General features: G+C 42.5%; 1 protein-coding gene across 4 annotated transcripts in view; it reads right to left on the bottom strand.

Moving 5' to 3' along the window:
* The window catches only part of LOC117775060 (collagen alpha-1(XIX) chain), a 101,530-nt gene that overhangs the window by 62,613 nt on the left and 10,956 nt on the right, over nt 1-27,961 (bottom strand). For 2 of the 4 annotated variants that reach the window (XM_034607875.1, XM_034607878.1), the window contains exons 8-16: nt 27,542-27,661; nt 26,767-26,829; nt 21,830-21,874; nt 18,344-18,388; nt 10,092-10,145; nt 7,865-7,900; nt 5,670-5,699; nt 5,546-5,572; nt 4,973-5,026 (exon numbers count right to left, since the gene is read on the bottom strand). In XM_034607875.1, coding sequence (XP_034463766.1) covers nt 4,973-5,026; nt 5,546-5,572; nt 5,670-5,699; nt 7,865-7,900; nt 10,092-10,145; nt 18,344-18,388; nt 21,830-21,874; nt 26,767-26,829; nt 27,542-27,661 — 474 coding nt within the window. The remainder of the gene's footprint in view (nt 1-4,972; nt 5,027-5,545; nt 5,573-5,669; nt 5,700-7,864; nt 7,901-10,091; nt 10,146-18,343; nt 18,389-21,829; nt 21,875-26,766; nt 26,830-27,541; nt 27,662-27,961) is intronic. The other 2 variants (XM_034607876.1, XM_034607877.1) reach the window with 2 other exon arrangements.

The raw sequence follows: 27,961 nt of genomic DNA, 5'->3' as shown, positions 1-27,961 counted from the left end.
ACTTTTGACACACGTGAAGAACTTAAAGTGTGTCTGTGCTACAATTACTGACATGCATTGATCTGGGACCGTGCTATCACATGGCGTGGAGTGATGACAGCTGACGAACATGATCTAACAACAGAAGAGGTTCTAAGACAGAGACTCTTTTTACAAATAGATGTCTCTCCTATAGAACTGGAGGAGAGTGTCTCTGGTGACGAACTGGCTTTTACCCAACAACCAACAACGAAGCAAACTAATATAACATTAGGCTCCATGCCGCAAAGACATGAAAGCAAATGTAAGAGGAACTGAATGCGTACTCCATCTGTTACATAACAACTATTGTCATATCCCTGTGAAAAAAACATGAAATATCTTTACGTCCTAATAACAAATTCAAAAGTGAACAATGGATGAAAAGATGAAATAAATAATTAATGGTGTGTCAGACACCGCAATTAGCGGCCATGGTGAGTCGACCGCACAAAGGCTGAGAGGGGGGGAACTGATTCAACGCGGGATGAATGACCTGTTAGCAAAATCAAAGTCCCGGCGTATCTTCCAGCTCCACTTTGTAATGTTTCTTCAATAACCGTCATTAGTCTGTGTGGATTCCTTTATTTGTAGTATTGATATGGCACATCATAGTGTTTAATGAGAAAATGATTCCTCGGAGATTAGAAGTCTCTCTTTTAATGACTTCTCCCTCCACGAGGTCATCTCATGTCGCCCAGCTACAGCAGCCATCTCAGGGCTTTGTTTTTTGGGGACTAATTTGACTTTCTTTTCTCTCTCATCTCCTTGACATATGACGCAGGCCCCTCACGTGGCGCACCGTCATCCACCCCCGGCCCCAGCCGAGGTATGCAGCTGTACTTTAATATAAGAAACAGCAGCGCGGGACAGATAAGAGAGACAATCAAAAGACGGTTGAGAACGTCAGCTCAAACCTGATGGTAAGTTCTGAGCCTCAAAGATGAAAGAAATCTCCTTGTCTCGTGCTCAGGAAGAAAAAAACACCTGCATGTTTATTACCAATCCATTTGATTTGCTAACTGTGCCAACTTGTTCACTCTCATCAACGTAACTTAAGAGACTAACTAGATATAAATAAATTAATAAATCAGTAAGAGGATCTTCGCTGCATAATTCATTTGAAGAGAACACGTTGGTACAGAGCAGTTGCAGTGTTCTGCTTCCTCCAGGGCTTGCCGGGGTTTCATCATCTCTGCACTAGCACGGCTATGTCTAATAAGAACAAACACTGTGCCGCACATCTGTCAGACACGTGCGCTTTTTCCCAAGCAGGAGACGAGAAATCCTTGACACAGAGGCCCTCAGCTGATTAAAGGTGATTTCAAATGTTCTGCATTCACGTTATTTGCACTCTGCGAAATGCATCAAAGAAAAAAGCGCATCGCTTATCAATTCAGGAAATCTATGTGCAGAGAAAATGCTTATGCAACAATCCCCAGAAATGTCATTAGAACACATGCCTCTCCATTATGTGTGACATCAAGGGGCTTCTATGGCAAACCAAGAGATTCAATGTGGCATTTGTCGGTGACTCATATTTAGCGAGGTCTTATTTTTCTATACAGGTACATTTATTCCAGCTAATAAGGCTTAATGTTGCATTAGGCATGGATTAAAACTGCGTGACCCCCCCCTTGTAATGTGGGATTTCTTAAATTGATTATTTATTAATCCATCGGAACCTATACTGCCTTGCAAAGGGATGAACCCATGTCTGCATCAAACCCACTCTCGATCCTGTGCCAGCTCCCGAAGCAGAGTATGCCGGGTGGACTTGGCAGGACATGAATCAACCGAGCCTGCGTATGTTGGTCTTAAGGAAGCAGAGTGCAATGACCAGGCGTAGGTTCTCTGTCCTATTTTGAGCGTGCAAAATTGTGTCATTTGGTATTTTTGTAATGCTTTCTTCCACCAAATCGCACATCAGTTGTTTGCATGTAAAGACTTTTATCCTGCGGCCCCTCATATTTGTTGATGGGCATCAGGCAGAGCACGACAGCGCTCGTCTTGCAAATGACTACACGGGAAAAAAACGAGAAATTCCAAGGTTGTCCACTTCATCGTGCCTGTCTTTCACCTCCTCAGCCCGGTGTAGGACAGGGCCAGCCTACAGTGACAACACGGAGCTCAGCACATCATTACAGCACCTGATGAATTTTTTAGCGCGGCGCCATCAGCGAGGGGGCCATATTCTTTTTTACTGGCGCTCCCCATCTTCCTTTTTGATCCGCCCGTAATGTTCCCGCTGAATCCCAAAGTTCTACTCTTTGCCTGCCATTCTGTGTCAATGCCATCCATAATGGATAAAACCAAGCCATTCACATCACTATTAATGGCAATGTGTAATGTGGGGGCAATACATTCCCATAAATTCTGAGACACGGCTGGACTGTCCCCCACTAACTGAACCAGGCATCCATCAAGGTAATAAGATAAAATCAAGACTCGGTGAATGTTAGACATGGGGGTCACAGAAGGGGTTGTGTGACTGCCCTTGATATCCTCCCTTGCATATGTTGCTTTAAGCTGTGGAGGAGGATTAGTGCAAATGGCATCATTCCTCTTCTCCTCGCTACAACGTCCTCCACGTCTCCTTGAAGCAAATCTAAATGGCTTAGAGTGGTCGAATTCCCCTCAACAATAAATTGAAGTGGACAGTGTGAGAGATGGTCCGGCTTGAATCTGAGGCCTTGTGAAAGCTTTCCACTCCTGGCTGTTCTGTGAAATACGTGGAGTGGTCAGCGTCCGTCAGGAGACTCTGCGTCACCCGCGCACGCAGCTCCGGCTCCCGTGTGGAACCGGTGAGTTGCCAGCGTGGACAAGAGTTGCTAATTGGGTGAGAGTCTCTTGCTGTATCGGCTGGCCACGAGCTAGCCCCTGATAATGATATGTGTCCACCTTCCTAAAATAGGAACGTCCAACCGTAGAAACACAGGTTGGTCAACAACTCTGAGGCCACATGTGACAACCCGGAGCTAAGAATAAGCAGAAACCTTAGCACATTAACAGTCACCATGAAGTCAGCCGGCCATCAAAGACAGGGTATTAATAGACCAAGAGCTGTGTCTTCAGGATCGACAGCAGAGAGTCTGAAGGGGCCAGTCTAAAAACCCTATAGTTGTTTTACCTACAAAATCTTCAAAGAAATAACCGGCGGGAAAAAAAAGTACTATGTATAGGGAAACCAAGAAGCCACAACATGAAACACGGCGTGACTTTCCATTTCCTCAGAACCAATTACGATTGAAAGATTCATCATAAAACTGTTTTTTCCGGCAGAAAAGTGCACGCCATAATTGATGCCTCTGACACTTCGGTCCCTTCGACGCTCGGTCCCTCCTCGAGTCAGGTTAGATATAAAATAACACCCCCGGCTAATGAGGCACAGAGACAAAAGCATCGGGAAAAAAAAACCATCTGCAGCAACCCCTGAGCTCACTTTTGTTGACTGTGAATACTTTCCCTGACAATAGATTCTGCTACTTTGTGTGGGGAAATGATCCATTGAGAAGTAACACGAGCGATGATGGGTCATGCATTGTTAATGCTATTGGAACAAGTTTTGAGTTTGAACGAATTCTCGCGCACAGAAGGGTGGAATCCTTGAGATACTTGTGTCCAGATGTCTCGAGTATTGTGCATCATCTCGGCTCTTCGCTTAATCTGAAAAAGAGCATTTGCCTGACCTACTTATGGTTTCTCCACAGCTCGAGCTGCTATATATTTTATAGTTTGCTGCAGTGGAGCCACATGTTTTTTCCATTTTATGAGCATTCTCTAGAAAACAAACAGGAATTGGGAGTCATCTGAAGAGGACTTAAATATTATTTAGTATTTATTATTTTTGATCACAGCACAGGATACCCGAACGGTGCCTGGTTCGGACACATTTTTTTTACATAATATTCACGTTCAGGTCGGGTCGGTCAAGTTAGCAGATATTTTACACTGCAGGTGTCTGTAATAGGGGAAAACAAGCAATAACCATGCACCTGTGTAACAGGAACAAAGTGCAGCTTACATTAAGTGCATGGGGCTCGGGTTGGGCTCAGACATAAAAAAAATTAAAAATGCCTGTTTCACCCCAAGTCAATTGAGTCGGACACAGACACTCTCTCCACCTGTCACTGAAAAGTGCCTCTCAGCTGTGATGTCAAGGAACAATAACATGCCTTCAATCCTCAGCCCACCCCAGTGCTGAAAGGTTTAACATCTACATTACTGATGTCACATCAACGTACGTGAATCTAACGTGTTCAACCTCTTAGCTACAGTATTAAGGTGTATTTTCACACTTTCCCAGAAAGACTGTTAGAGACTGTTTCATGCTACAAACCCTTTGAAAGTAAGCTGTGCTGAATTCAGTATAGTGCAGTAAATATATACTTTGGATTCAAGCATTGTGTTACAAAACTTGTAAGTGGGGAGAGGATTGTCTACTAGAAGGTCGGCGGTTTGATCCCCGGCTCCGGCAGTACCTACAGTGTATGAATGGTATAATAGATGCCTGTAGAGGCGCTGTACAAAAGTGTGCGTAAAAGGGTGAATGTGACTCCTGCTGTAAAGTGCTTTGAGTGGTCAATCAGACCACTTTTAGATATTGCAGTCAGAGGTGAGAAATACATAAATGACATTTCAATAGGCGACGTCTCCCTCATAGAAAACCAAACACTGTTCACCACATCCCACTGAGACTCAACCACGTGTGCTGCCAGTCCCACTGCGAGCGCATGTGACCCATTGACCACAGAGCCCCTTCATTAATTGTCACACTTTACAACAGGGGCCACACTTACCCCTTCACTTCTTTCCAGGCCTGTTGCTTTGCCAATGTTTTCTCTTTGCCTCCCCCCCCCCCAAAAAAAAAACAACAGCAGCCACTCAGCTGCTGTTTGGCCTTTTCCACCACCGGCCAGGCCACACAACTAGTGGACGGTTTCTGTTTACTCACCCTTTTGCCCTCCTTGCCTGGCTCCCCTGGCTGACCCGGCACCCCGGCCAGTCCCTGCAGAAAGGACATGTGTCATAATGAATTTGGTGCTACATTCACGTGCATATGGCCCTGTAGGGGGAGACTGTGCGGAAACCGATGCAGACAGATGTTTCTGCCAAATGTTATCCGCAGACCAGTTGAGAACAAGCAGGCTTATTTGCAGTGATAGGAAACGTAGGATGAGCTGAGTTCAAATTGCATGAATAGATCGTGGGGGGGGTATTCACAGCAGTTTCTAGGTGACTTCTCTCTAATAGGCAATTTTCAGCCTCGCTTGATCAGAGCTTCATTCCATTATTCGACACAGTATCTTAATAAAGAACTATTAACAAGTTAATCAAGGTATATGCTCAGCCGTGATTTTGTTTTGAAGTTCCTGCGCGAGGATATGCTCATGGCGCTTCAATAATTGCTTGATGAACCTAATAGTTGAGCTTAATTGCTTGAGAACATGTTATGTGCACTTTATCCCACCGAGGAAAACAAACAGAAATGAGATACACTCCTTAAATGTGGTGATTAATTTCTTACCTTTTCTCCTCTGTCACCTCGAGGGCCCTGAGTGTGGTAAATAAAGATTTATGTTATCAAGAAAACCCCCAAAAAATTACTTTAGATGTTTTCAGCAAGAACAATATAAACTTGGTTAAATTACCTGATCTCCTTTGAGACATTCTTTGTCAACCTGGGAATCAAACAAACAAGCAAACATAACATGTCAGTCAGCATGAAGACACACTGCACATGATTCATATGAGGTCTAACAATACTAGACAGCTACAGGCAAGCAAAACAATTGGTCATGAGGAACAGTAATTATCCTTGGCCGCAGTGACCCTGAGAAAAGTTAGGGCATGACTATTACAACTCCCCAGACACCCTGCTGGCCACTGTCAGAAAAGGGCAGACAGAGTCGTCTGTCAACCGGGCCACAAAATGGATACAAGGCCACATACGACATCTCGCCTTTCAAATACGAGCCAGATAATTGGTGTCTTCTTTCAATTGGCATCCACAAGTCAAACGCTGTTGACTTTTCTCGGAAACAGCTGCAGAAATGGACATTCACAACATACTGTCCATCACGTAAGTCGGCGGCCTCGCACGAAATAATAAGAGGGGAAAAACACTATTAACGGGGAGGCTGACGGTCCTGAGGTAATTGCAGCTGCGGCTGAAGCTGCTTTCAGACATCCACTGAGCTCACACACATTTCCTGAAACTTTCAAAATGGGCTGTATGTGAGAATTTTCCATAACTTTTCTCCTGCCAGCCCCCCCCCCATGTAAGATGTTTGAGGCAACCAATGTGAGAAAACAGCAAGAAAAATGTCCAGAAATTTCCCTGTGAGCAAATAGGATGACGCTGCTAACATTGACACGACACAACTGATGCAAAATGTACAAATGCAAAAAGAATAAAAAAAATATGTCAGGATGAAAAAAGGTGTCATACACGTAGAGGATGCTGTCGAAGACGGCAACTTGGAAAGATAACAAGATTCGAGAGCTTTTTGGTGACAAGGATTGGCCGACGGCGGTGTCGCAAACAAAAACACACACTCTCTGAATTATTGCCTCGTGTCCCACCCATCACCTGAATGTTCTGGACAGGTTTCTGTTGTTGTGATTGCCTCTGAAAATCTCCTGCTGCGTTGCACATGTGTGAAAGGCAAAGTTCATGTCTGAAAACAGCATATGAGCGACTGCTCAGATAAAAACTTATCTCAGTCTCCCTGCTGTTCTTTTCCTAATAAATTCAATACGTTTGTTGCTATTCTTTTACAATAGTGCTTTCTTGTTGGCTGTGAGCACAGAGCTTTGACCTTGGATATTAAGCCCTTGCAGCAGGTCCACACTGCCTTCGGCAAACCTACTGGCGTGATGGGAAACTTTTCAACTTGTTTTCCAGTCAGAGAAATTTTTGCTTGTCCTTAAAAATAGCATTAGAGAGTAGCTGAGGGACGGTGGCAGTGTTCTGAGGGTATCATGAGCACTTTGGTGACATAAAAAGGACGAGGCAGAAGCAGTGGGACACAGTTTTCGTATCACTCCGGCGCTGATTCAAACTGGCAGGCCGATCCCCTCGTGATGCGCACATAATTAGCTAACCACCCGCAGTATACCTTAAACCTCCAGTAGCCGTCAATTCCCAAATGCGCGTGCGGTTGGCGTCGCACGTTCGCTGTACGTGTTGATAGGTTGGCGATGCGAGCCTCTGCGAGTACATGCTGACTGCTGACATATGTACCTTCAATTTGTGTGTGCACTGAGATGAGTACATTTATGGTCTCTGTCCTCTGGACCACAGGAGCAGCATCGGTGCAGCCTGTCCAATTATAAGATAGAAATACACAAAGCGTGATGCGGTTCTTCCCCCGGGGGTGTCTGTAAATGCTAGAAGTCTGCAGGGACAGCCACCTACCCAATAAGTACACGTCTCCCCCGTGTAGGATACAGCCAGCAACTACCTGTCAACCTCCACCCCCCCCCCCCACCCAGAAGTCTCGCAGCTCCATTCTTCTCTGCCCGGCTGCTCATCCCTATCCTTTTTGGCCCACGCGAGGACGGCCACTGAGCCCTGTCTATCTGCTCCTTGTTTGACCCGCTCCCAAGCGATGGAAATGTGACACAGAGGCTCCTCACCTGAGTGCCTCCCTTTCCATCTCTGTGGGCAAGGCGCTTTAACACGGTTGCGCGTACCCGGTCGGCCAAGAGGCTGTGATATTTACAAAGATCTCTGTCCAGCCCCTTTTTCAGGGTCACACTTCACACTCCGAGCTCGGCTCGTTGAATGTCCTCACATGTACAGACGGCATAATGAGATGTAAATGAAATAGAGTGAACTTACAGGCAGCCCCGGAGCTCCAGGCTTACCCACATCACCCTGTGAAGGATAATAAATAGTGAAAACTCAAAAAAACTTTTGCAACGTTCTCTGAACATACTGCGTGCGATGGAACAATGAATTAAACATCTAAACATTTAAACATCCGGCCCAAAGGCTCGTTGTGTGATTAAAAACAAAAAAAACGAAGGTCATTTAAAATAAGCGTGATTATGCATAGCTGTAATATTTCAACATGTGTTCTCTGTGCTACACAGGACCATTAAGTGATATTTACAGTATGTCGTGAAATGAAGCCTGTCTGATGACTTTCACAGCGTCAGGCGACTGGCAGGTGGGCCGCCGCTATTAAATGTGACAGGCCTTAAAATAAACACAGCCGCGCTAGATCATGTAAAAGCTCTGCAGTGTTAACAATGGACAGGTATGATAACATTGTTTGGTGCCTGTGACATAAAGGCAGCCGCAAAAAAGTCATATAAGGAGAGAAGTGGAAGTCTTTTGACGCCAGTGTAAGCAATGATCGCACACGCTTTTCACTTCCTCGCTTATTTTTTTTTTTGGGGTCTTTTCAGATAAAACTCACACATCACTGTCCAACATCCTCTCACCTTTTCACCACAGCACTTTACAAAGCACCGGGGTGAGAATCGATGGACTTTACACCTGGCAATACAGTTTTTTTTTTTATCAGATGTAGATGAAAGGAGAAAAGAAATGTGCTTGTAGTTCATATCCATTTTCTTGTCTAAATGAATGTCACAGCTAAAATATGCCTGCTAGGGGATATTCAGGGGACTCATTACTTTTGTGCTTCCAACTCTGCCTCCCTTTGTCAGTTTCAATACAAACAAACCTTCTCTCCACACCCCCCCCCCCCCCCCACCCCCCCCCCACCCCCACCCTCCCATCCGGAAAAATCGGATAAAATACGCTGTGATTCTCTGTTGTCTTCACAGAAACACACAGACCTCATTATAACTTCAAGGCTGGCAGACGGAGCATTGCACCTACAATTATGCGGTGAGTTCTACCAAAAGACAACAACAACAACAACAACAACAACACACACAAAAAGTCCCAATAAGGGAGGAGAAATAAAAGAGCAGGAGATATGGCAACTAATTACAGGAGAATACATTTCATCTCATACGTGGGAAAATAATCCCGCTGTGGCATTAAAAGAAAAGTTTGAGGAGAGCGATATTTTCTGTATTGCAACAACACTTAATCTTATCATGTCAGCGAACAGTTTATAATAATAAAAAAAAAGCTGCAGATAACAACAAGGTTTTGCATCAAAACATGTCTCTCTCTCGCTCCCAGCAGTTTAAATCTCAGGTGAACTCTGTCACTTTAATCTCATGTTCAGTTTCTCACGTGACTTTGTAATGTCTGTCCAGGGACAACAACAACATCTATTAATGTAAAATAACGATGAAACCTACTGTATGTGACACATTTATGAAAGTGTTGCAATCATAATACATAAATACATCAATCAGCTCCATAGACGACGTGTCTCCACTTCCTCCCGATATCCAGAAATGAAGCCAAAACATCCCAGATACAAAGGCGGCGTTTTTATAGCAAAAACTAATTAGAGGCAAAACTACTGGAAAAATGAACACGAACAGAGTGATAAGAACTTAATTAAAGAAACCATTTTTGGAAAAAAACAAAACATTTTTAACGTGTATTTTGACTTTTCCGTTTGGTCCATGTCCCATCCACTAACATGGATGAGGCAGGACTTATGACCATTACTGCAGCCAGTCAGCCACCAGGCAGCGATCGAGACACTTTGGCTTCACTTTTGGTCAGTTGTCACGTCGTACATCATTATATACAGTCTATACACACACACACACACACACACACACACACACACACACACACACACACACACACACACACACACACACACACACACACACACACACACACACACTTGCACACACACACACACACACACACACATATACTTTGTATCAGTCGGGACAGAAGTGTATATGACCAGCAGTGAAGGATTAATAAATCATGATAGCAATAACACTATTCTCTATGAGGCCATGTTTGGAGTAGCAGTCACAGCAGCACTTTGAACAGATGGGCACATACGTTACTGGGACTGGGATTACAGCTCATGCAAGTCAAGCAAATGATCTATTTTAATGAAGGAAAAGAAAAATGACAGTGTCGTAATTCTGTCGAGCCCAGACTCACTCACTTTGTTTCCCTTGGGAGCAACTGGACCAATTGGCCCCAGGTCACCTTTCAGACCCTGGGAACAAGAAAATATACAATAGTTTAAATATTTGTTATTTTCACTGCGAACGACTGGTTCAAAGTTGTTAAGAAATAATGACAACCCAGCACGTGTTACTGTATGTCAGTAGACTCTCAGAACACAAGTATGTCATGCAGGTGTGAGATTCTCATGCCTGTCACAACCGGTCAATGAGAAAATAGCAGAACATGTCCATCAGTCACTACATGATGTACAAAAAAACCCTGCCGAGAGGTTCACAATCAGCTGGCTGCACCGTGTTCACCCCCACACCCCTCCTCCGTCCGTCCCCCCCCCCCCCCCCCCGATGCACTTAGGTTGAGCAAGGACAGCGGGCTGTCATTGCTTTTACACCTTGCAGCACTGGACCTGGGGGTGGGAGCTGAACTCTGCACGCTCAGGGCAAAGTCAAGCCTCTCTGCGGTGAAACGTGAACGACGGAGGACAGCTGAGATAAAGAGTTCCAGCTGATGAATGAGGCTTGACACATATTGACAGGTTAAATTTGCAGCGAGCCCTGTTAGGTATGACATATTTGGGCCAGTAGCAGCGACTCTTTGAAACAGGTTAGGGGGGGGGGGGAGCGGGAACAAAGGGGGTTGGTGTGAGGCGCTTGTAAAATGACTCAGAGATACAATAATTTGTCACGGTTAAATTTAGAGATGGAAAGGCTATTAATAGCCAATTATATATCTGCAGAAGATGATTACCTACTCTTATCACATTAAGTCTGGCTCCACCAGAGACATGACAAATCCACTGCCCGTTCCCTGCAAGCCGCGTGTTAAGCACCATTTCAAAAACACAAGCCACAGCGACACTGGTGTGGAAGCGTCGCACCTATATGGAAACGCCAGATAAAAAACGCTCGTCGATGAGTTGCAGTCATAATGTCATGATTTTATCAGTTTGTATCCCAAATGGACCCTCAGCCTAGGCACATTGTCAATAATAGGGGCGGCTGTCTCATGGCCGCACTCCAGAGCCCCGCTCTTTATTTAAATCGACAGCTTAACCACTACACTGAGGCAATGTGACACAAGGGGATCCACAAGCAAATTTCCCCGTGAGTTACGAACCCGAGCTGCGGGTACAAGGCTCATCTGATGACAAGGACGTCAACAGCTTCGGGGGTTCTGTCAACTCCGCACCGCGCGTTCGATTAATCTTGCAAGAGTTTCGCCACCACTTTTGCAATAAGGAGATCTTGTGTCATTATGATGACGAGAAGCGTCTTGTAATATCAACTTCTTCCCTTGTTGTTGTGACTCTTCAGTCATTATGTGGTGTTTTCTCTCGTTATATTGAGGAAGGGACTGCTCGCGTTTCCAATCATTAACACACAAATTCCATTCCTGCAAAGTCTCTATCACACAGTCGTAGGGATTGTTACAAGAAAGTACATCATCCTGCTGTACATATATCAGACAAACAGAAATAGAGATCCCTGAAATGAAATATACTGTACCAGCAGCATTAAAGTTATTTACATTCGCATTATTTATTGTTTTTCCCTATAGCAGGTGAATGGATTTTAGACTTCTGCATATCATTTTCTTATCATGTTTCTTTTGCAATAAATTACAAACAGCGTCAGTGAACTTCACAACCTTCAGATGTATTTTTTGGGATGTATGAGCAGCGAGTCGAACCAAACTGGCCCACACTCGTGTGGTGAAACGTAGGACATTGGGAAAAAGTGGGTTGCAATTCAAACCCCATTCTCAAGGCATTGTATTGCCACTAGAATCAGTCAATGACGTACCGTGGATTCACACTGGAGGACAGTGGCGTACACAAATGAAACGCCGGCCTGACATGAGGCACAGCAGATATAGACAAATACATATGAGCATGTTTTGACATCATGCATTCTGTGTTATTCAAATGTGTGTTTTTACTTTCCACTTGAAGTGGGGCTTGACTCAGTCTATAGAGTCATTTTAATGAATTATACTGATTTACAAAAATTGGACCACTGTTCTAAAAAACACACTAAGTTCAACAAAAGTTTTGAGTTTTATAATAAATTGGTGCAAATGAGGCCCCACAGATACCGTCCATACACAGGATGTGCATCCTAAAATAACAATGGCAAGAGTTGTCATACTTAAGTTGGAACTACTAAATATTGTAATTATCTAGGATTGTGTTATAAGTCATAAATATTTAATGTTATATAATTCACATCACTGTTACAAAGTGAACTCCGCTTCCCCAGCTCCTCCTCTGCTGCAGACACAAGACAATATGTTTACAGTGCTGACAGGGAGCTGCCATAATGCAACTGGGAGAGACGGGTGTAAGGTGGTGAGTATTTTGTTTAACATCTTTAACAAGCACACAATAACCAGTTTTGGTTCGAATTACTTAAAATACCTACATCTGTCACCGTAAACCATTAATACACAAATACATTTTTGATATATCTGATATTGTTCTCTTCAAAACATGGTCCTGGAGACACGTACTGAGGTGGGACCACAACCACAGAGGCTGTTTTTAAAATATATATATATGTAAGTACAGTATATACATACATACACACATAGATATGACATGTATGTATGTGTCATGCACTCATGTAATAGTGTAGTGATGAGTAGAGAGGATTACATGTGGTCAAACATCATGGCTGGTATGATCACTGTTATGATGGTATATTTAAACGATGCCATTGATAATAATGACATACTACTTTTTAGAAGACTATATACGCATGTTTTCATCTATACTTATACATTTATGTTTTGGCAAATGTCATGATTACATTTTTTTTTTTTTATTATAAACCGAGGAATGAGACAATCTTCATGTAAAAAATCTAAAAGGCTGAATATACAGTGGCTGTAGCAATGCCTGGGATGTTGATCTACTACTTTGCTTTAAATATTCTCAGCTGACCAACAGTAAATTATTCAAGTATGATGTATGCTAATATTTGTCATGACGGTCCTAAGGTGGGAAACATCTAACGACCCCTTGAGGGAAAAGTGATTTTCTTTTCTCCATCCCCTAGTTAAGATGCTGCCCCTCTGTCTAATAGACTCCGCCATAAGCCCACAGGCCCAATTCAGGAGCACAGTGTCATAGAGGGAGATACCGACTGGAGGAGCTGGGTGTATTGTTTGCCTTTGTTGCAAGCAGTGGGCTTTGTTGCATTCCCGGCGTAAGGATGAATGAGGGAGAGAAGGGGCTGGGAATAGGCTGCTGCCGGTTGTGTGGCTGTCGTTGCTGCAGCACGAGGTCAGAACACTGTGGGGAGCTGTGTACACTCGCCTGCTAATTACACACACCACTGTGTCTTGTCATTCCTGTAGCGGTGGGGCCACAAGACAATCTGGCAGCTCCCCAGCCCAAGACGACTAAAGCAAGCAAATAAACAGAGCCAGGGAAGCGGGGATGTACAAATGCAGTCTAATTATGTTTCCTTATACCTTTTACCGAGCAGAGCGGCTGCAGGTCGGGCCCCTTGTCTGACAAGGAGGTAGAACGATTGCAAGTTTTAGCTACTGTACACAATTTAATCACTGCTATCTAGGGTTGGCCTATTGGGGAGGGATGGGGGGGGGGTGCTAAATTAAAATAGTAGATGTGCTAAGTATTCAGGACATTCTCGTGGGGAAGTGTTGTTATACTGAATGACAGGCCTTTAAAGCTACGCGGAACAGGATCTCTAAGTAACATGGATATCTTGAGTGTCGGCCTACAAATGCCAGGGAGGTTACGGCAGGGAATGCCTTTTGTGACTTTTCCATTTGCTCAGCGATATGCCGCCTCGTACAGTGTGGCGTAAGTGTAATCAGGGAGTAGCTTGTTGGAATGTCTATCACCCTCTTTGAATAAATATACAAGGTAACCTAAACAATGGGCTCTGGTGTGAGGATATCGGAGTTCACTGTCAGAGATCCTCCTGTGCGGAGGCTATCGGGTTCCACCAGTGTCAGTCGACTCCTTTTCCTAAGACGCTTCACTCTTCAGCCGAACATGTAACTTGGATTACCCCCACAAGATAACACGCCGTGCACCCCCTCTGGTCCCATAGGAAGCATATCTGCAAAATGACACTAGATCACATGCTCATACGTAGAATTCTGGCTTCTCCGGTGTCCACTCCAGCCTTAAATAACATACGAGTTTTAAAAATGGAATATGAGCTAATTGCAGGGAAGGGACAGATCGGGTAATAGAGTCTGGGAGTCGCAGTAAATATGTGAAGTCAAATCATCAGGCAAGTTTATGTGCACAACATGTAAGTCTTTCATTTGTTTACAATTAAATCTTTTCTGCTAATCCTCACACTGGGTCTTGACCTGGCTCCTCACTTACTCTATTTTCACCCTTTAAATACACACAAGGAACGTAATTACCACATTTTACTGTAATTGATGGTAAATGATATGTTTTGATGGGAGCATTTAAAGACACAGAGCAATATTTAATTCACTAACTTAGCTTATAAGCATATGTACATCTACTTACAGAGATGACCCCATCATAGTTTAATTTCGTGGGTATAGGGGAACCTGCATTGGACCTTAATTGCTTTGGTTTCCTCCGAATTTAAGTGTGTGTACAAAGCAAATGTAATGTGTTAAAAACTGTGATACGTGGATGAAATTTATGTTGGAAATATTTGCGAATAAAAACACTTAAGTCAAAAATAAAATGTTGTCTATTTCATGTCTTGACTTGAAACAGCTGAAATATGTTTGTTTTTTTTATATGAAAAGGAGATTTCCATTTAGGGACAAACAGATTAAATCATTCTAATCGTTTTAACAGAGGTCGAACATTTCAGGAAGCACAGTTGCTCGTCGTCTTACTCAGTGTCACAAGAAAATGTATCAGTGTCCTCGCTCTGCTTTCATTACAAACACAGATCAGGACATGTTTAACCTTAGTTCTACAGCTCTATTTTTAAATAGAGTAGTATATCAGTAAGTGGTTTGTTAGCTGTCAAGCTACAGTATCTTTTTCATTGTTAATTTAGCTAGACTAGCTGTCTTTGTGCTAAGCTACGCAAGTTCCAGACCCGCCAATAACTGAATGTCCCTGATTATTCCATAATGGCCTGTGTGTGATGATGGTCAAACAAGCCTGCTAGAAGTGGTGCTTCAGAAATATTTCTGATTTCTTAACTTCTCCTTGTTTCTTTGGGGCACAGCGTGAGAAGTCTCTGGAGGAGATCTATCAGAGTCATGTAGGAGAGAGTGCACCATGTGGGAAGCACAAAGAAAGAAAAAAAAGACGCCTCTCCTGCCGTCGCCCTGAAGAAAACATGGTTTGAGACCAGATCGGCGTGCAGGTCACACAGAGTTGGAGAAGATAGTGATGTTTTGATATGCAAGCAGCTTTGAGGGAGCGGATGGATATGATTGGTCAAAGCATCTTGATAAAAAAAAAAATTTCTGATTATTGACGGCAAATTGATACATAGACCTGACCAGACTTTCCAGAACCTCTCACCCAATGTCAGCTGGGATTGACTCAAGCCCCCCTGCAACTCTTTAAGGATAGGCAGTATGAATGGATGGATCATTGGTGATATTATACCTCACAACCGACAACTCTGGAAAGTCCTAAAGACCATGAAAACAATGTTATGCTAACCACACTAAATATTTGCTGGCAAATGCACTTTAACAATATGTGGACATCACAGATTTGTACTGTGGTCTGATGATCATGTTGTCCATACGCCTAATAGATCCCTACATTCGTACAAGTAATGCACCAACTTGTTCATTCTCAATTGACATGAACTTGATGATTCTAGCGGTTTTAAAGCAGCTTCTTCTCTCGGTAAAGCGTTAAGCAACACAGTGTCAGGCTCTTCATACTGAACGAGCTTCCAGCTGATTCCACTACATGTGCCACTGATGTCCATTACACTGGAGCTCAGGGTGAAGCAGAGAGTGAAGAAATAACAACCTCTGTTCACTCCTTCCTCCTGATTGCCTTAGCCCCAGTTCCAATCCGCGAATAAAAGCACACACGGAATCATGTACATTCATTCTTCTTCCTCCACGTGGACGGAGTTCATTTCCAGTTAGGTGGTCTCAATCTCTTCAAGAGTTCTTGGCCACTAAACTTGATCGTGTCCTTCATATGCAAATGTATATATGACATCAACTGGCTCTTCAAGTTGCCAATAGCAACTTACCATGGAACAAAGACAGCCATGCCGGTGGAGTTTATAACCTTCAAATTTAATTAACTCTGTTTCTTCTCTTTTTCTTCCTTCATAACAAACTAGACTTGGATTACTGCGTGCTTAAAATCATCTAGGATTTCTTATATGATAATCCAGGGTAGATAGGATATGGAAAATAACTAAAGAACCAGTACAAAATCTATGAAAGGAGCATATCCTTCCATGTTTATCTGCTTTCTACAGCTCTCCATTGAAATGTGCTGTAACAGTAGACTACATTTGATTCTCAGTAATCATCAAATACCATTATCATGACAAAAGCATTTCTCGTCACCCCTTGGAATACATATATATATATTTCTGGGAATAATTTGAATCAATTCATTCTTGAGTGCAAGTGAACATTCTTGCCAAATTTGGAGAGATTCCCTCCAGGTGTTTCTGAGATATGGCAGAATGGGACGGAACGATGTACAATCAGAAAACATAATGTCAAAGCTGTCGTCAGTGCAGAGGCATAACAAAAATAATTACATTTTCATACGTCAGTGGATAGCAGAAGTCTGATGGAAAACACACAATTTAATCCAAACTGTTTGAGGGGTCAAATTAATTATTCGAGCTTTGCAGGCAACTGTACTCAAACCATTATGATTTAAAGGTTTCATTATCCCCTCCCCTCTAGTTCCTTTTATATATTAGACAGTGCTCAACAAAAGACTGACTGTATTTCTAATAAATAATTCATTTCACTATATTGTGACAACTATCCAAAGTCTCCCAGTAGCTTTGAATCAACAGATCATATAATAATGTCCTCATAATCATTTTTAATAAAACCAAGCTCTTTACTGACTAGTATAGGTCAATAACCTTTTGGCTTGATCTGTTAATATTTGCTCCTGGTTTTTCCACTGTTTGGGCAGAGTGCAGGTCCGCAGCCTGCAGGGAGGCGTTCTTTCTGTGGCAGCTGTTTGTCGACTCAAGGGGGAGATGGCGATGAAAAGGAGTCCCTTTATTGAGCCTCTTTAAACTGACCATCTGCACAGCCATCGACTGAGATTGTGCCATTGTGGGCAAACAAATGCTGTACAACATAAAACGCCTTTTTTTTATTCAGCTAATACTTTTTTAAGGAATGTGCACAATTGCTTGTGGCCGAAACAGCATCCCAGAGGAATCTTAATTAAGTTCGAACCAGAGTTCCCACACTCATCTTAAACATCAAATTCAAGGTCTTTCCAAGGACTGTCAGGGCACAATCCCCTAAAAATGCTTGCCCATATTTTGAGATATGCATTAAGGTTGATTAAGAATTTTTTGGCTGCACTGCAACAGCGGGGCCAGCCCTATAAACGTGAATGTCGCTGACTGACCTGTGACATTGTGTTAGAGTGAAGACAGACTCGGTGGTCCCTGGCCGTCCCGCACAGAGCTTGTCAAAGTGTAAGTTGAGCGATAGAGAGAATTATTCACGAGTTGAGGAGCTGAGAGACGTGCAGGCGAAGGCACGTAGCCTTTTTACCGACTTTATAAATAACCTAAATTTCAACGTTTGCGCAAAATATATAATTGATTTCAGCCGGGGGGGGGGGGGGGGGGGTTTGTTTCAAGAAAAAGTTGTCATATCATTTGCTGGTGCCTTTGTTGTGGTTGACTGTAGATTGCATTTATTAGTTTCATCACGGCAGCGGATTTAAGAGCATGCAATAAAGTTTAACCTGAAATGACAGAGAAGGGACTTACAGTAATTTAAAAAATGAGTTTAGTCCATTAGTATGCCGGGTCTATGGTAGCGTACATATCAATTAATTTCACTGCAGAAGGACACTGCGGCCTAGAACACACTTAGATCTACTTCAGATATGACAGGCACCTGGAAACAGCCACACAGGGGGAAAAAACGGCTTCACTCCTACCCCCAGGGCATCACACAGAAAATGAAAAGCCTATAAGAATTGATTCCCTGACGAAACTAGATCTGGCTGATGTGCTATGTATGGAATATATGTCTGCTGGAGAGAGTAGTACTTACCTTCTCCCCATCGATTCCCTTTTGCCCTTCTGATCCAGGTTCTCCCTGCAATGACAAGATTGAAAGTTAAAAAGCAACGTGAGGACCCTTGAGAAGTTCCCACTTGATTCTTCTCCCTCTTTAACTCCCCGTGGCGTTTAACAATTTGGAACTTTTAACTCTACTTTCCTGTTAAGCAGTTTTAGAATCACTCAGGCAATGTATAAATTCCAAGGCGAGAGTATAAGGAAGATCCTGTATTCCACCTCTTTTTCATCTATATTTTTATTCTTCAAGTTTTGTGTCCATCCCATGATGAATCATCATCAACAGATCCACTCGTGTGCTGTACATTTTTCGTAAATATTCCTGCCCTGTTCTCACATTGGCTCACTAGAACATTTTCCCCAGACATTTCACAAGGAGGCTTAAATAAACGGAAGATGTCCAGAGCATCTGGGGCGGACATTTGCTTTTCACATACTCTGGAAAATGTCAGGAAAATATCCTGATTTTATCAGCTATAGATGATTCGATACTAATTATAGAAGATAACAAATATCATTCAAACATGTTTACATTAAATGTTTCCATTACTCTATATAAACTCACCTAAACATAAAGGAATTACAGTATTTTGAGATTTTAAAAAAGTACCCTAAAAGAAATGCAAATTTAAGACCTGTTTAGTTGCATTAATATCATCTTCTTAAAAAAATTGTGGTTACAACAATTGTCAACACTAACACAAACCCTAATATACAACCAGGGCAACCGTGTGACCCACATAAAGCATCATGTGCCATGTTGACAGTTAAAAAAAAAGAAATCTTCTAAATGCAGCTCCAGTAACTATGTGAGTTAAACTGTGCTAAGGAGGGTGACACTATCTGGAACTTTTTGTCCTGACCTCATTGGTGCAATTAAGTTCAATCCTGAACTCTACAACTCACAGCTCCTTCAAATTGGGCTCTGAGCAAAGAGCAACACATTTGCACTGCATTGGTACAGATACAAAAACCATAATTTGGAATCAGATATAAATTCACTGCCACATTGTTTGCTTCGCGAGCTCGCTGCATCGTTTCAGCTCCAGCTTCAGTCAATAGCATGCATAAGATTATATGTAGTCAGGGAATAAGCTGTTTGGGGCTTATTTCCACAAATATAACCTCTTACAGGCTTATTTCTACAAATATCTTCCCGATCGCTGATTCTTCTCAAGCTACCCAGCCCCTCACTTTCCACACGCTCTGCCAGAAATGTGCGAGAGGTCTCGGAACTTGCTGGCTCCGTTATCAAGAGTGTAACCTATACAGTTTCATGACCTCAGCTGGCCCGTAAAACTCAAGCAAACTGCCGTAGTAAAGTGTCCAAGGTCGATCATATCGTAGCTCCTGTAATATCGACAGCTGCATCAGGCTACCAGAGGAACCTGAAACAGTGGTTGTCTTGGATTTGTCCGAAGGCACGATTTCAGCTGGAGGTGCCTTGTTCAATTTGTACTGAACATGTTTCCATATGTCTATAGATTAAAAAAAAAAAAAATAGGTGTAAAAATGATATGAAAACACACTCATATTCCATACGCAACAAAAGATGCGGTGACTCGCACGATAAACAGGTTTCATGAAATAAAAATGCTTTATTGACAAGGCAGTGAGCGCCGGTGTAAAATACCATAAAGCATGTTGCTGTGAATTAGCATCATATCAATAATGCTGCTCCCGCTCCTGATGCAGACTTTCCTTGTGCGCTGTTGTGTAACGAAAGAGCTTTAGCCGCCTCCTGAACCTCATCTGGGAGAGCAGCGGTGGTGAGAGCGGTGCCATTAAGTGTTGTTCCGTATTCCATGTATCAAGGGTCATGAGCAAATATGTCAACATCTCCAGTGGGTTGAGGATTAAGCCATCCAGGAATGCTCCTATATATATAACACTGATACTTCTACAGCAAGCTACAGTGCAATTTATATCTCAAATAGGCCATTAAATATCTATGATAAATGTGTTTTCCTCATTTATTTCCAATAACAGACTCATAATCCTCCACTCTGTCTTTCATTAAAACACTACAGGACATTCTCACTGAAGCTCATGGAAGCTACACCCACATACTGGCATTACATCAAGTGGTGGTACCTTGTGACTGGACCTGCCCCCCCGCCCCCCCCTCACTAAAAGAGATCAACACGTCCAAGAGGCTGCGCTTGATTGTCAACTATCTTGCCGATGACAATATCACACGGTATGAAAGCCGCAGAGTTGTTATTCTAGAAAACCATAATTTGCATGTGGCAATTTCCTCGGCTCTTCAGGGTGGTAATGGCAAAAATAAATTACACCAAACAGCACTTGGCAAGTCTGAAAGTTTCCATTTAAGAAATGCGCATTTTTCTCACAATTGAAGTGTCTGGACTCTGTGGCAATGTTCCACGTTTCACTCCTCACCTCCGCTGTGTGTCTGAGGAGACAGTTACATGCTGCCTCAAACACGCATTGAGCAATGCAAGTCATTTGTTTTTCACCCAACAGCAAAGGGGGGGAATTACTGAGACACTTCACACTAGGATCGCAACCCCCCCCCCCCCCCCCCCCCCCCCCCCCCCCCTCGACTCAGACGGCCAGACCATCCCGTAGAAGATGCTATTACAGCGACGAGGACATGATCCATTTCTGGCTTCCGACCCAGGAAGACTGCCAACTGTGTCCAATGGGGCCCCCCCGAGCCGAGCCAGAAGCCCCCATCGCTCGGGAGTAAAGTCAGGTCCCTGCAGCAGCGCAACCCTCCCCTCAGCAGAGCAGGCACCCATTTGTTGGTTTAATTTGATTTTGACATTGCTTTGCTGTCTGTGCTGGTTTGAGGGGGTCAACACAAGGCAAGCCAATGATTTAATCCAGTGATGTTAGAAAATCATCTCAGAAGAGGGCACTGACAGACTCCATAAATCACTCAATGGGAAAAAAAATATATAGAGCCGCCTGCTATTCACTGGATCCGAAAAAAAGGCAACAAACCAAAAATGGTTTTAAGACTCAAACTAACTTTATCAAAAGGAAAAATAAACCATTGAAAGTTAAGATTCCAAGTGAGTCCATGTCAATCACAGGGCAAAGCAACTCCAAAGACACTTTTAGATACAACAGCTAGACTGTGCTCTGAAAGCCCACACAGCCTTGTTGAACATGGTTACAAAATGAGTTAAACACTCCATCCAAAAGAAACAGAGCTTCCAGACAGATATTGAACAACTGAATATTGTGTGTGTCTGAGTTTGCTGAATTATGGCACAAGTTAACACGTTTATCAAGACCTCGGGTTAGGTAAGTTGTTTCTGACCCACTTTTTATCTTATTTGTTGAAATAAATCAATAAGTTAGTTTTAACATAATTGGTTTCTTCAACTTTTTTGGAAAACTGTGGCCAGCATAGAGCGAACCAAGGGGGGGCTGAGGCCAATGCACTGAACCCCACCGCTCTCACTGAGTTTCTATGTGAGTCTCCTACCTTATGTCCCAGGTTTCCTGTCGGCCCGGCTTCCCCCAGGTCCCCCTGTGACACAAACAGCACACGGTACAATTAGCAAAAGGTCTGTCGTTCGCACATTGGAGGACAGGCTTCATGAAGACCTGTCATGTCTTCAGCGACCGCAGTCCCACAGACAGCTGTTCCATAGGTTCCTGCTGACACGGGGGCTCAGCAGCTGCAGGTCAGGATACTGTTTCCAAAACAACTGGAAAGCATGAATCTGAACCTTGCTATGGGTCATTGTATTGATTTGATAATTGTATTCAAAAAAGAGAGAGGACCGGGCAAGAAAGGAAAGGAAAGCTTGTTTGTTGCGGTTGCAATGGAAAAGAAAAGGAAAATAAAAAGGTGTTAAAATGGAGGTAGGTAGTTATTCAGCACATTAAGCAAACACAGAAGTTACTGCAAACCAAGGATCTAATTAAAAGATGCCCATTCATGGTTACATCTCCATTACAAGCACTTTGTTTGTTTGTTAGAAGTCAATAGGTTTGATGGAAGAACAAAAAAATGCCTAATAGCTGAAACGCCATCTCTGTGCTGTGGGTTGTTAATCCATTATTCTACACAGCATGTCCAGTCTACATTTTATAACTGGTTAGCATCTGATCCATAAAAATACAATATTAAGCATATGGCATGGACGTATTAGTTTCCACGGACTCAGCAATTAAAATCTATATGGGAATTGGACGTATATTTCACAGTCCTCTCCATTCAGTCTTTCATTTTTTCTATTCAATCACAAACACAAGTCCCCCTTAATGAAAAGCTAATAACATTTTAACACTCTGCGGATACAATTGGAACAACAGCAGGTTTTGAAAGCTAATCAAAATTTAGTGTCAGTCCAATAAAAAACAACGCTAAATAAAAGTCCTGGTATAATTCACTTCGGAGGTACAAGGGGTGTAAATTGAATTAGAGGTTCCTAATTGAAAACACAAGCCATGAGGGCAGGAGAGCTGTGAGTGGTGCAAAAAAAATAAATTAAGGGTATTGTAAAAGTGGAAGAAGTTTTTAATTTCGCCATTATGCCTGTTTTTTTTCTTTCCTTTTGCATGTACATGCAGGAGCTGTAAATCTAGTAATACCAGGGTTTATGTGCGAGGCCATATAAAATGGATTTCCTTTCAAGTAAGCTGCATTCTTATAACCCACTACTTATCTGTTTAATTTCCTGAGGGATTCTGGATTAATCATAGCAGTTTAATCCCTTTCGCAGTGCGTTCGAATTCTCCATCAAACCTGGACTGTAATGGAGGATATATTACTTTCAGTTGGAGTAATGCAGCCAAAGTAATCCCCATACACTTTCCCGGGGAGCGCTGTGTGTAGGTCACAGTGATTGGCCTGCAGTTCTCATTAAGGGCGTTTTAATGCTCTAAATTGCCCAGATGTCTTTGATTAATCTCTACAAAGTCAAGTCAAATTGTTAATAAACCTAGTCTGACTGTTTGTTTAATCTTATACAAAAGGAGATGCATGTCAGGAGCCTCATGAGCTCAATTTATCGACAGTATCTGCTGTGACTTTGTTAGCCCCTGTTTAACGTGTTGCGTTGTAAATATAAAACAGTGCAGCCCTATTTTTTTTATTTTGGATCAATACGAATTAAATATTCTTCAACAGAGGTGCACTGCTGCCGGAATCCACCGGGCAGATTCATGTGCAACAAGGTCACAGCAAATAAAAGAAATGGCCGCGCATCATTCTGTCAAGGCACATTTTCTGATATGCTGCACAGATGGCTCAAAAATAAACTACTTTTCTGCTGTTTTCCTCTCAGCGAACATCTGCAAAAGCAGCAAGACGTGAAAACATTTCGACTCGATGATTAGTGACATTTTGATGTCTTCGAGTATCTGCTGCTCTCGCTCTGGAGGATGATTTTGTTCCAGTTGTTCAGTTCGCCGCAATTGTAGCCAGACGTCCTATAATTTTTAAATTAGAGTCCTTCTCCTGCATTTATTCATTGGAAAAATGATGTCTCACCAAAACTGTTGAGTCAAACACAGCAAGTGTGGTTTGTGTTGAATCATTCAAATTCTAAATCGGATGAATTAAATTATCCATTCAAAGTACCACTGTCTAATTGCTGGAGTGGCACATAAACTGCTGTGCCAGTAAAAGTATGGATTTCATTTATCATTTCAACAAACATCTCCCTGCCTGAGATGTCTTAGGTCAAGATTTAAACATTGTGAGCCGTCTCCCACACTAAACATAGGCTGCAGTGACAACCTCTACTTTGATATAATTTCAGGATCGGCATGGAGATACAGGTAGGTCCAATATGAAAGTCATGAACTTGGTATCGTGACAATGCTCTGCACTCACTACAATCTGTTCAACTATCAGTGGATGGTATAAGAGGAGAAGAATAAGAGGATTAGGAGGAAAAGGAGGTTTAGATGAAGATGATGATGGTGAAGATGAAGATGACCCGATGATGGAGGACCACATGGCGTGGAAAGAGTCAGATATTAACTCCATAATCACATTTCTTTACAAAAACAAAAATAAATCCAGTAAACGTCAAGAACAGAATACAGAAATCGTCATATTTATATTGATGTAAACAAAAATATTACTGCATTAATTTTCACAGCAATGTCTTTAGATTGTGCCATTCTAAATAATTTGTGTATTATAATGACGGTATACTATGTAAGTATGTATGTAGCTTGTATGCACTGTATGTGTGTACTATGATGACCATTTACAGCTAGGTGTTGTTTTCTGATTGGGCCAGTTTGCCACCACTGAGGGCTCAGACCTGAGTGTGTACTTCATTGATTTAGTGTTCTGGCCTGTAATAGGATTGGTTATGAATTTTGTTGTTCAGTAAGTAAACAAATGGTGCCAAGTATTGATTTGCTGGAATTAGATTGCAGGTGTTAACAGCATGAGCCCCTGATTCAGAGCACAAGACAGGTCCTGTAGAAATAATGGAGGTGAACAAATGGAGTGGCCTCTGCACCTGAACAGTGTGTGTGAATTATTTAATAGTATCGTAACAGCTCAATGATATAGTGATAAGTACAATTTGAACATGCTTTTTGTACACAGGTGGTCCTGGCAGATAAAACATGTAAGATGAGTACTTAGGGTTTCTTTGGATTTGCTGTTATGCTTCAGGTCAACTCTTACTAGGCAGATATACGGCTATTTGCAAAAGTGTAATGCTGGACGCACACGTATGCATGTGTGAACATTTGTGCTCGCTGTCAATGCGAAGCTACAGATGAACACACACCGGAATCACCAGCTGCCTCTGCCTCCTCTTTCCAGACACATTTTGACAGTTGATGCCAGACGGGACCTGTATTTAACCTGATTTGATTAACGAGTCCCAGAGAATGTGTTTGAATATGATTTGATTGGCTGGTGTCTCTGCTGTTGCGTGAACGCGACGCAACAGAGCTCCAATGCTGTCACGGTGTCACCCCATTTAAAGTGAATGAGCGGAGCTTCTGTTGAAGATGCCAACGCACATGTGTGAGTCCTGCGTTGGACCATGAAAACACGTCACAGTGTTAACTACACATGACGCCCTTTTGTGAAATGTGATGACGTATTCTCACTCACTGAATATAGTCATGTCAAGTAATCAAACACGAGCACAACCAACACGCGCACACACACACACACACACACACACACACACACACACACACACACACACACACACACACACACACACACACACACACACACATTACAGCTCAAAGGTTGATTCCTGCCAGGTCAATTAAGAATCATTAGAGGCCAATTATCACACATTTACTAAACTAATTGGTACAGTCAGTTGCTCTACTCACAGTTTTGAATATAATAGTCATAATTATATCAATCTACGAGTGACACTGTGGCTGTCAGATAACCACATGAATGATTGAAATTTTAAAAGAAAGAAATATGAAGCTTAAAAGTTCCAAGTTTTAAAATATATCTGGGAAATAAATGACACCAGATGCACAGAACAGAATATCCAGAATATTAGTACACCTCCTAACATCATTAAACATGATAACTCTTTAATAGTAGGAGCAACGATGTTGTTTTGCACCTTCCAGGAACGAGTTCTCTCATCAGAGCCGTCTTTATCACTGACCCCAGGAGCCGTTTGGTTTTATCACGCGTACAGAAACCACCACCTGTTCATCTCTATGAATTCCATTCACAGTCAAACGTGCTCTCCCCTGGTTCTGTTTTTAACCTTCTACAGACAGCCAAGAGGGGTTTGTACTCCACACAGTTCTATTCAGGGTGTTGGGTGCTATGTTTATGTTTTTGTTGTCTTCAAACCAACACCCATCATTTTCAGTGACGGGGGCCTTTACTGTTTATTCCGCCTGTCTCTTGAGCTGTCATGTAGAAAATGATCCTTCACTTTTTTTAACCACACCTATTTGTCTCGTGATTGAGCAAACGTGTGCTCTCCCAGTTCACGCACCTCGGGAGATTCACCTTATGAGGGTAATTGTATGGTAGCGTCTCTGAAGGACCTTGAACGCAGAACATGAAACTTTGTTGGACACTAGACATTTGAGAGAGAGAGGGGGAGAGGGAGAGAGGGAGAGAGAGAGAGAGAGAGAGAGAGAGAGAGAGAGAGAGAGAGAGAGAGAGAGAGAGAGAGAGAGAGAGAGAGAGAGAGACGTATATCTCTTCCTCTGACAATGAGTTTATGACAAAGTGTAAATTTGTCCCACTGGGATTCGCTGTCTTTCTTGGCATTTAGACCTTGTAACTGTCCTCTAAAAGCGTCCCTACTGTCCGCAGAGAAAACCCAGTGCGGCAGTTATTTACAACATGGCGGCCCAATGAGAATACTGTGTGATTGACAGTCACTCAACACAAAGCATGAATACATACGTGCATGTATCAAATTCATAAAAGAATGTGGTTTATACCTTGTCTCCTTTATCCCCCGTTTCTCCTGCTAGTCCAACTACCCCTGGAAGACCAGCATCTCCCTGTACACACAGTAAACATTAAAACATTTCAGATGCATTCGTTTCATTATCATACTTAATCAATTTGAATGAAGAAAACTGTAATAAAGTACTAAAATATTCATCAGTGAAGCAAAACATATGAGGTTAAATTACCTTAGAAATAAAGTTTTTACAGAGTCAAAGCACCTTTTGAAAATGTCTAATCTTTATTATTTGTGCCTATTGTTGCATATGAAATGTATCTCTACTGATAGAAATGATGTGTATCTGTATAGAGGCAAAATATTTATTGAAATATACAAACCAAAAATGTTAATAGGTCAGTGAAAAGCTGATTGTGTTGAGTATTATAAATAAAACCCTGGCAGTGGAACTGGATGTCACCTTCAACCTGTTCTGTCTGCCCCCCCCCCCCCCCCCCCCCCCCCCTCCCATAGAGGACTTGAACTACAATTTGAATTTTAATCTAAGAAAATGTTTTGCAGTTTAAAGAATCCTTTTACTTTTTCACAAAGCAGAGTGCAGATTCACCACAATTGGACATCTTTCCAGAATTGTGCCACTTTTCTAAAAGATTACGTCTAAAGTAGCTTTGGCAAACACACTTTTTGCTATAAATGTCCTCTAAATGGCTGTTAAGTGCCAGTAATAGCACATGTAAATCAGTGCTCTTTCAGTTACAATAGAGACTACTCTTACTCAATTAGAGGCCCTTGTTGATTGATTGTACCTTTTCTGCCGGACAGTTACATCTGTCAATTGACTGCGGGACCGGCTGAGAAAGCATCTGGGGAAGCTTCTCCGTCACCAGGGGAGGGGAAGTCCCATTAAACGTCTTCTCGGCTTCGCACTGGATCAATACAGAAATTGCACTGTTTAGATGCCATCCACTGTCAATGAATGCAGCACACTTTACCTGAGGAAGCCTGGGTTTTAAGCAGCATAAATAACAAATATATATCAGGCTGCAAATAACAAAAACAACAACGCAGCGAAACTTAGAAAGCACTGAGCAGCCGGTTGTACTTTCAGTCTCACAGCCAGTGATCCCTTTCCAAAGTTGTGCCAAATCCCTCGCAGTAACTTTACACTGAAATGACAGCATGCTTATAATGACATATCATGCTAAAGGGGTCAAAGGTCATCTCTC

Source organism: Hippoglossus hippoglossus, chromosome 15, assembly GCF_009819705.1.
Source record: "Hippoglossus hippoglossus isolate fHipHip1 chromosome 15, fHipHip1.pri, whole genome shotgun sequence".
Classification (NCBI taxonomy): Eukaryota; Metazoa; Chordata; class Actinopteri; order Pleuronectiformes; family Pleuronectidae; genus Hippoglossus; species Hippoglossus hippoglossus.
The sequence above is the reverse complement of the archived record's forward strand: the minus strand, read 5'-3'. Positions and strand labels throughout refer to the sequence as shown.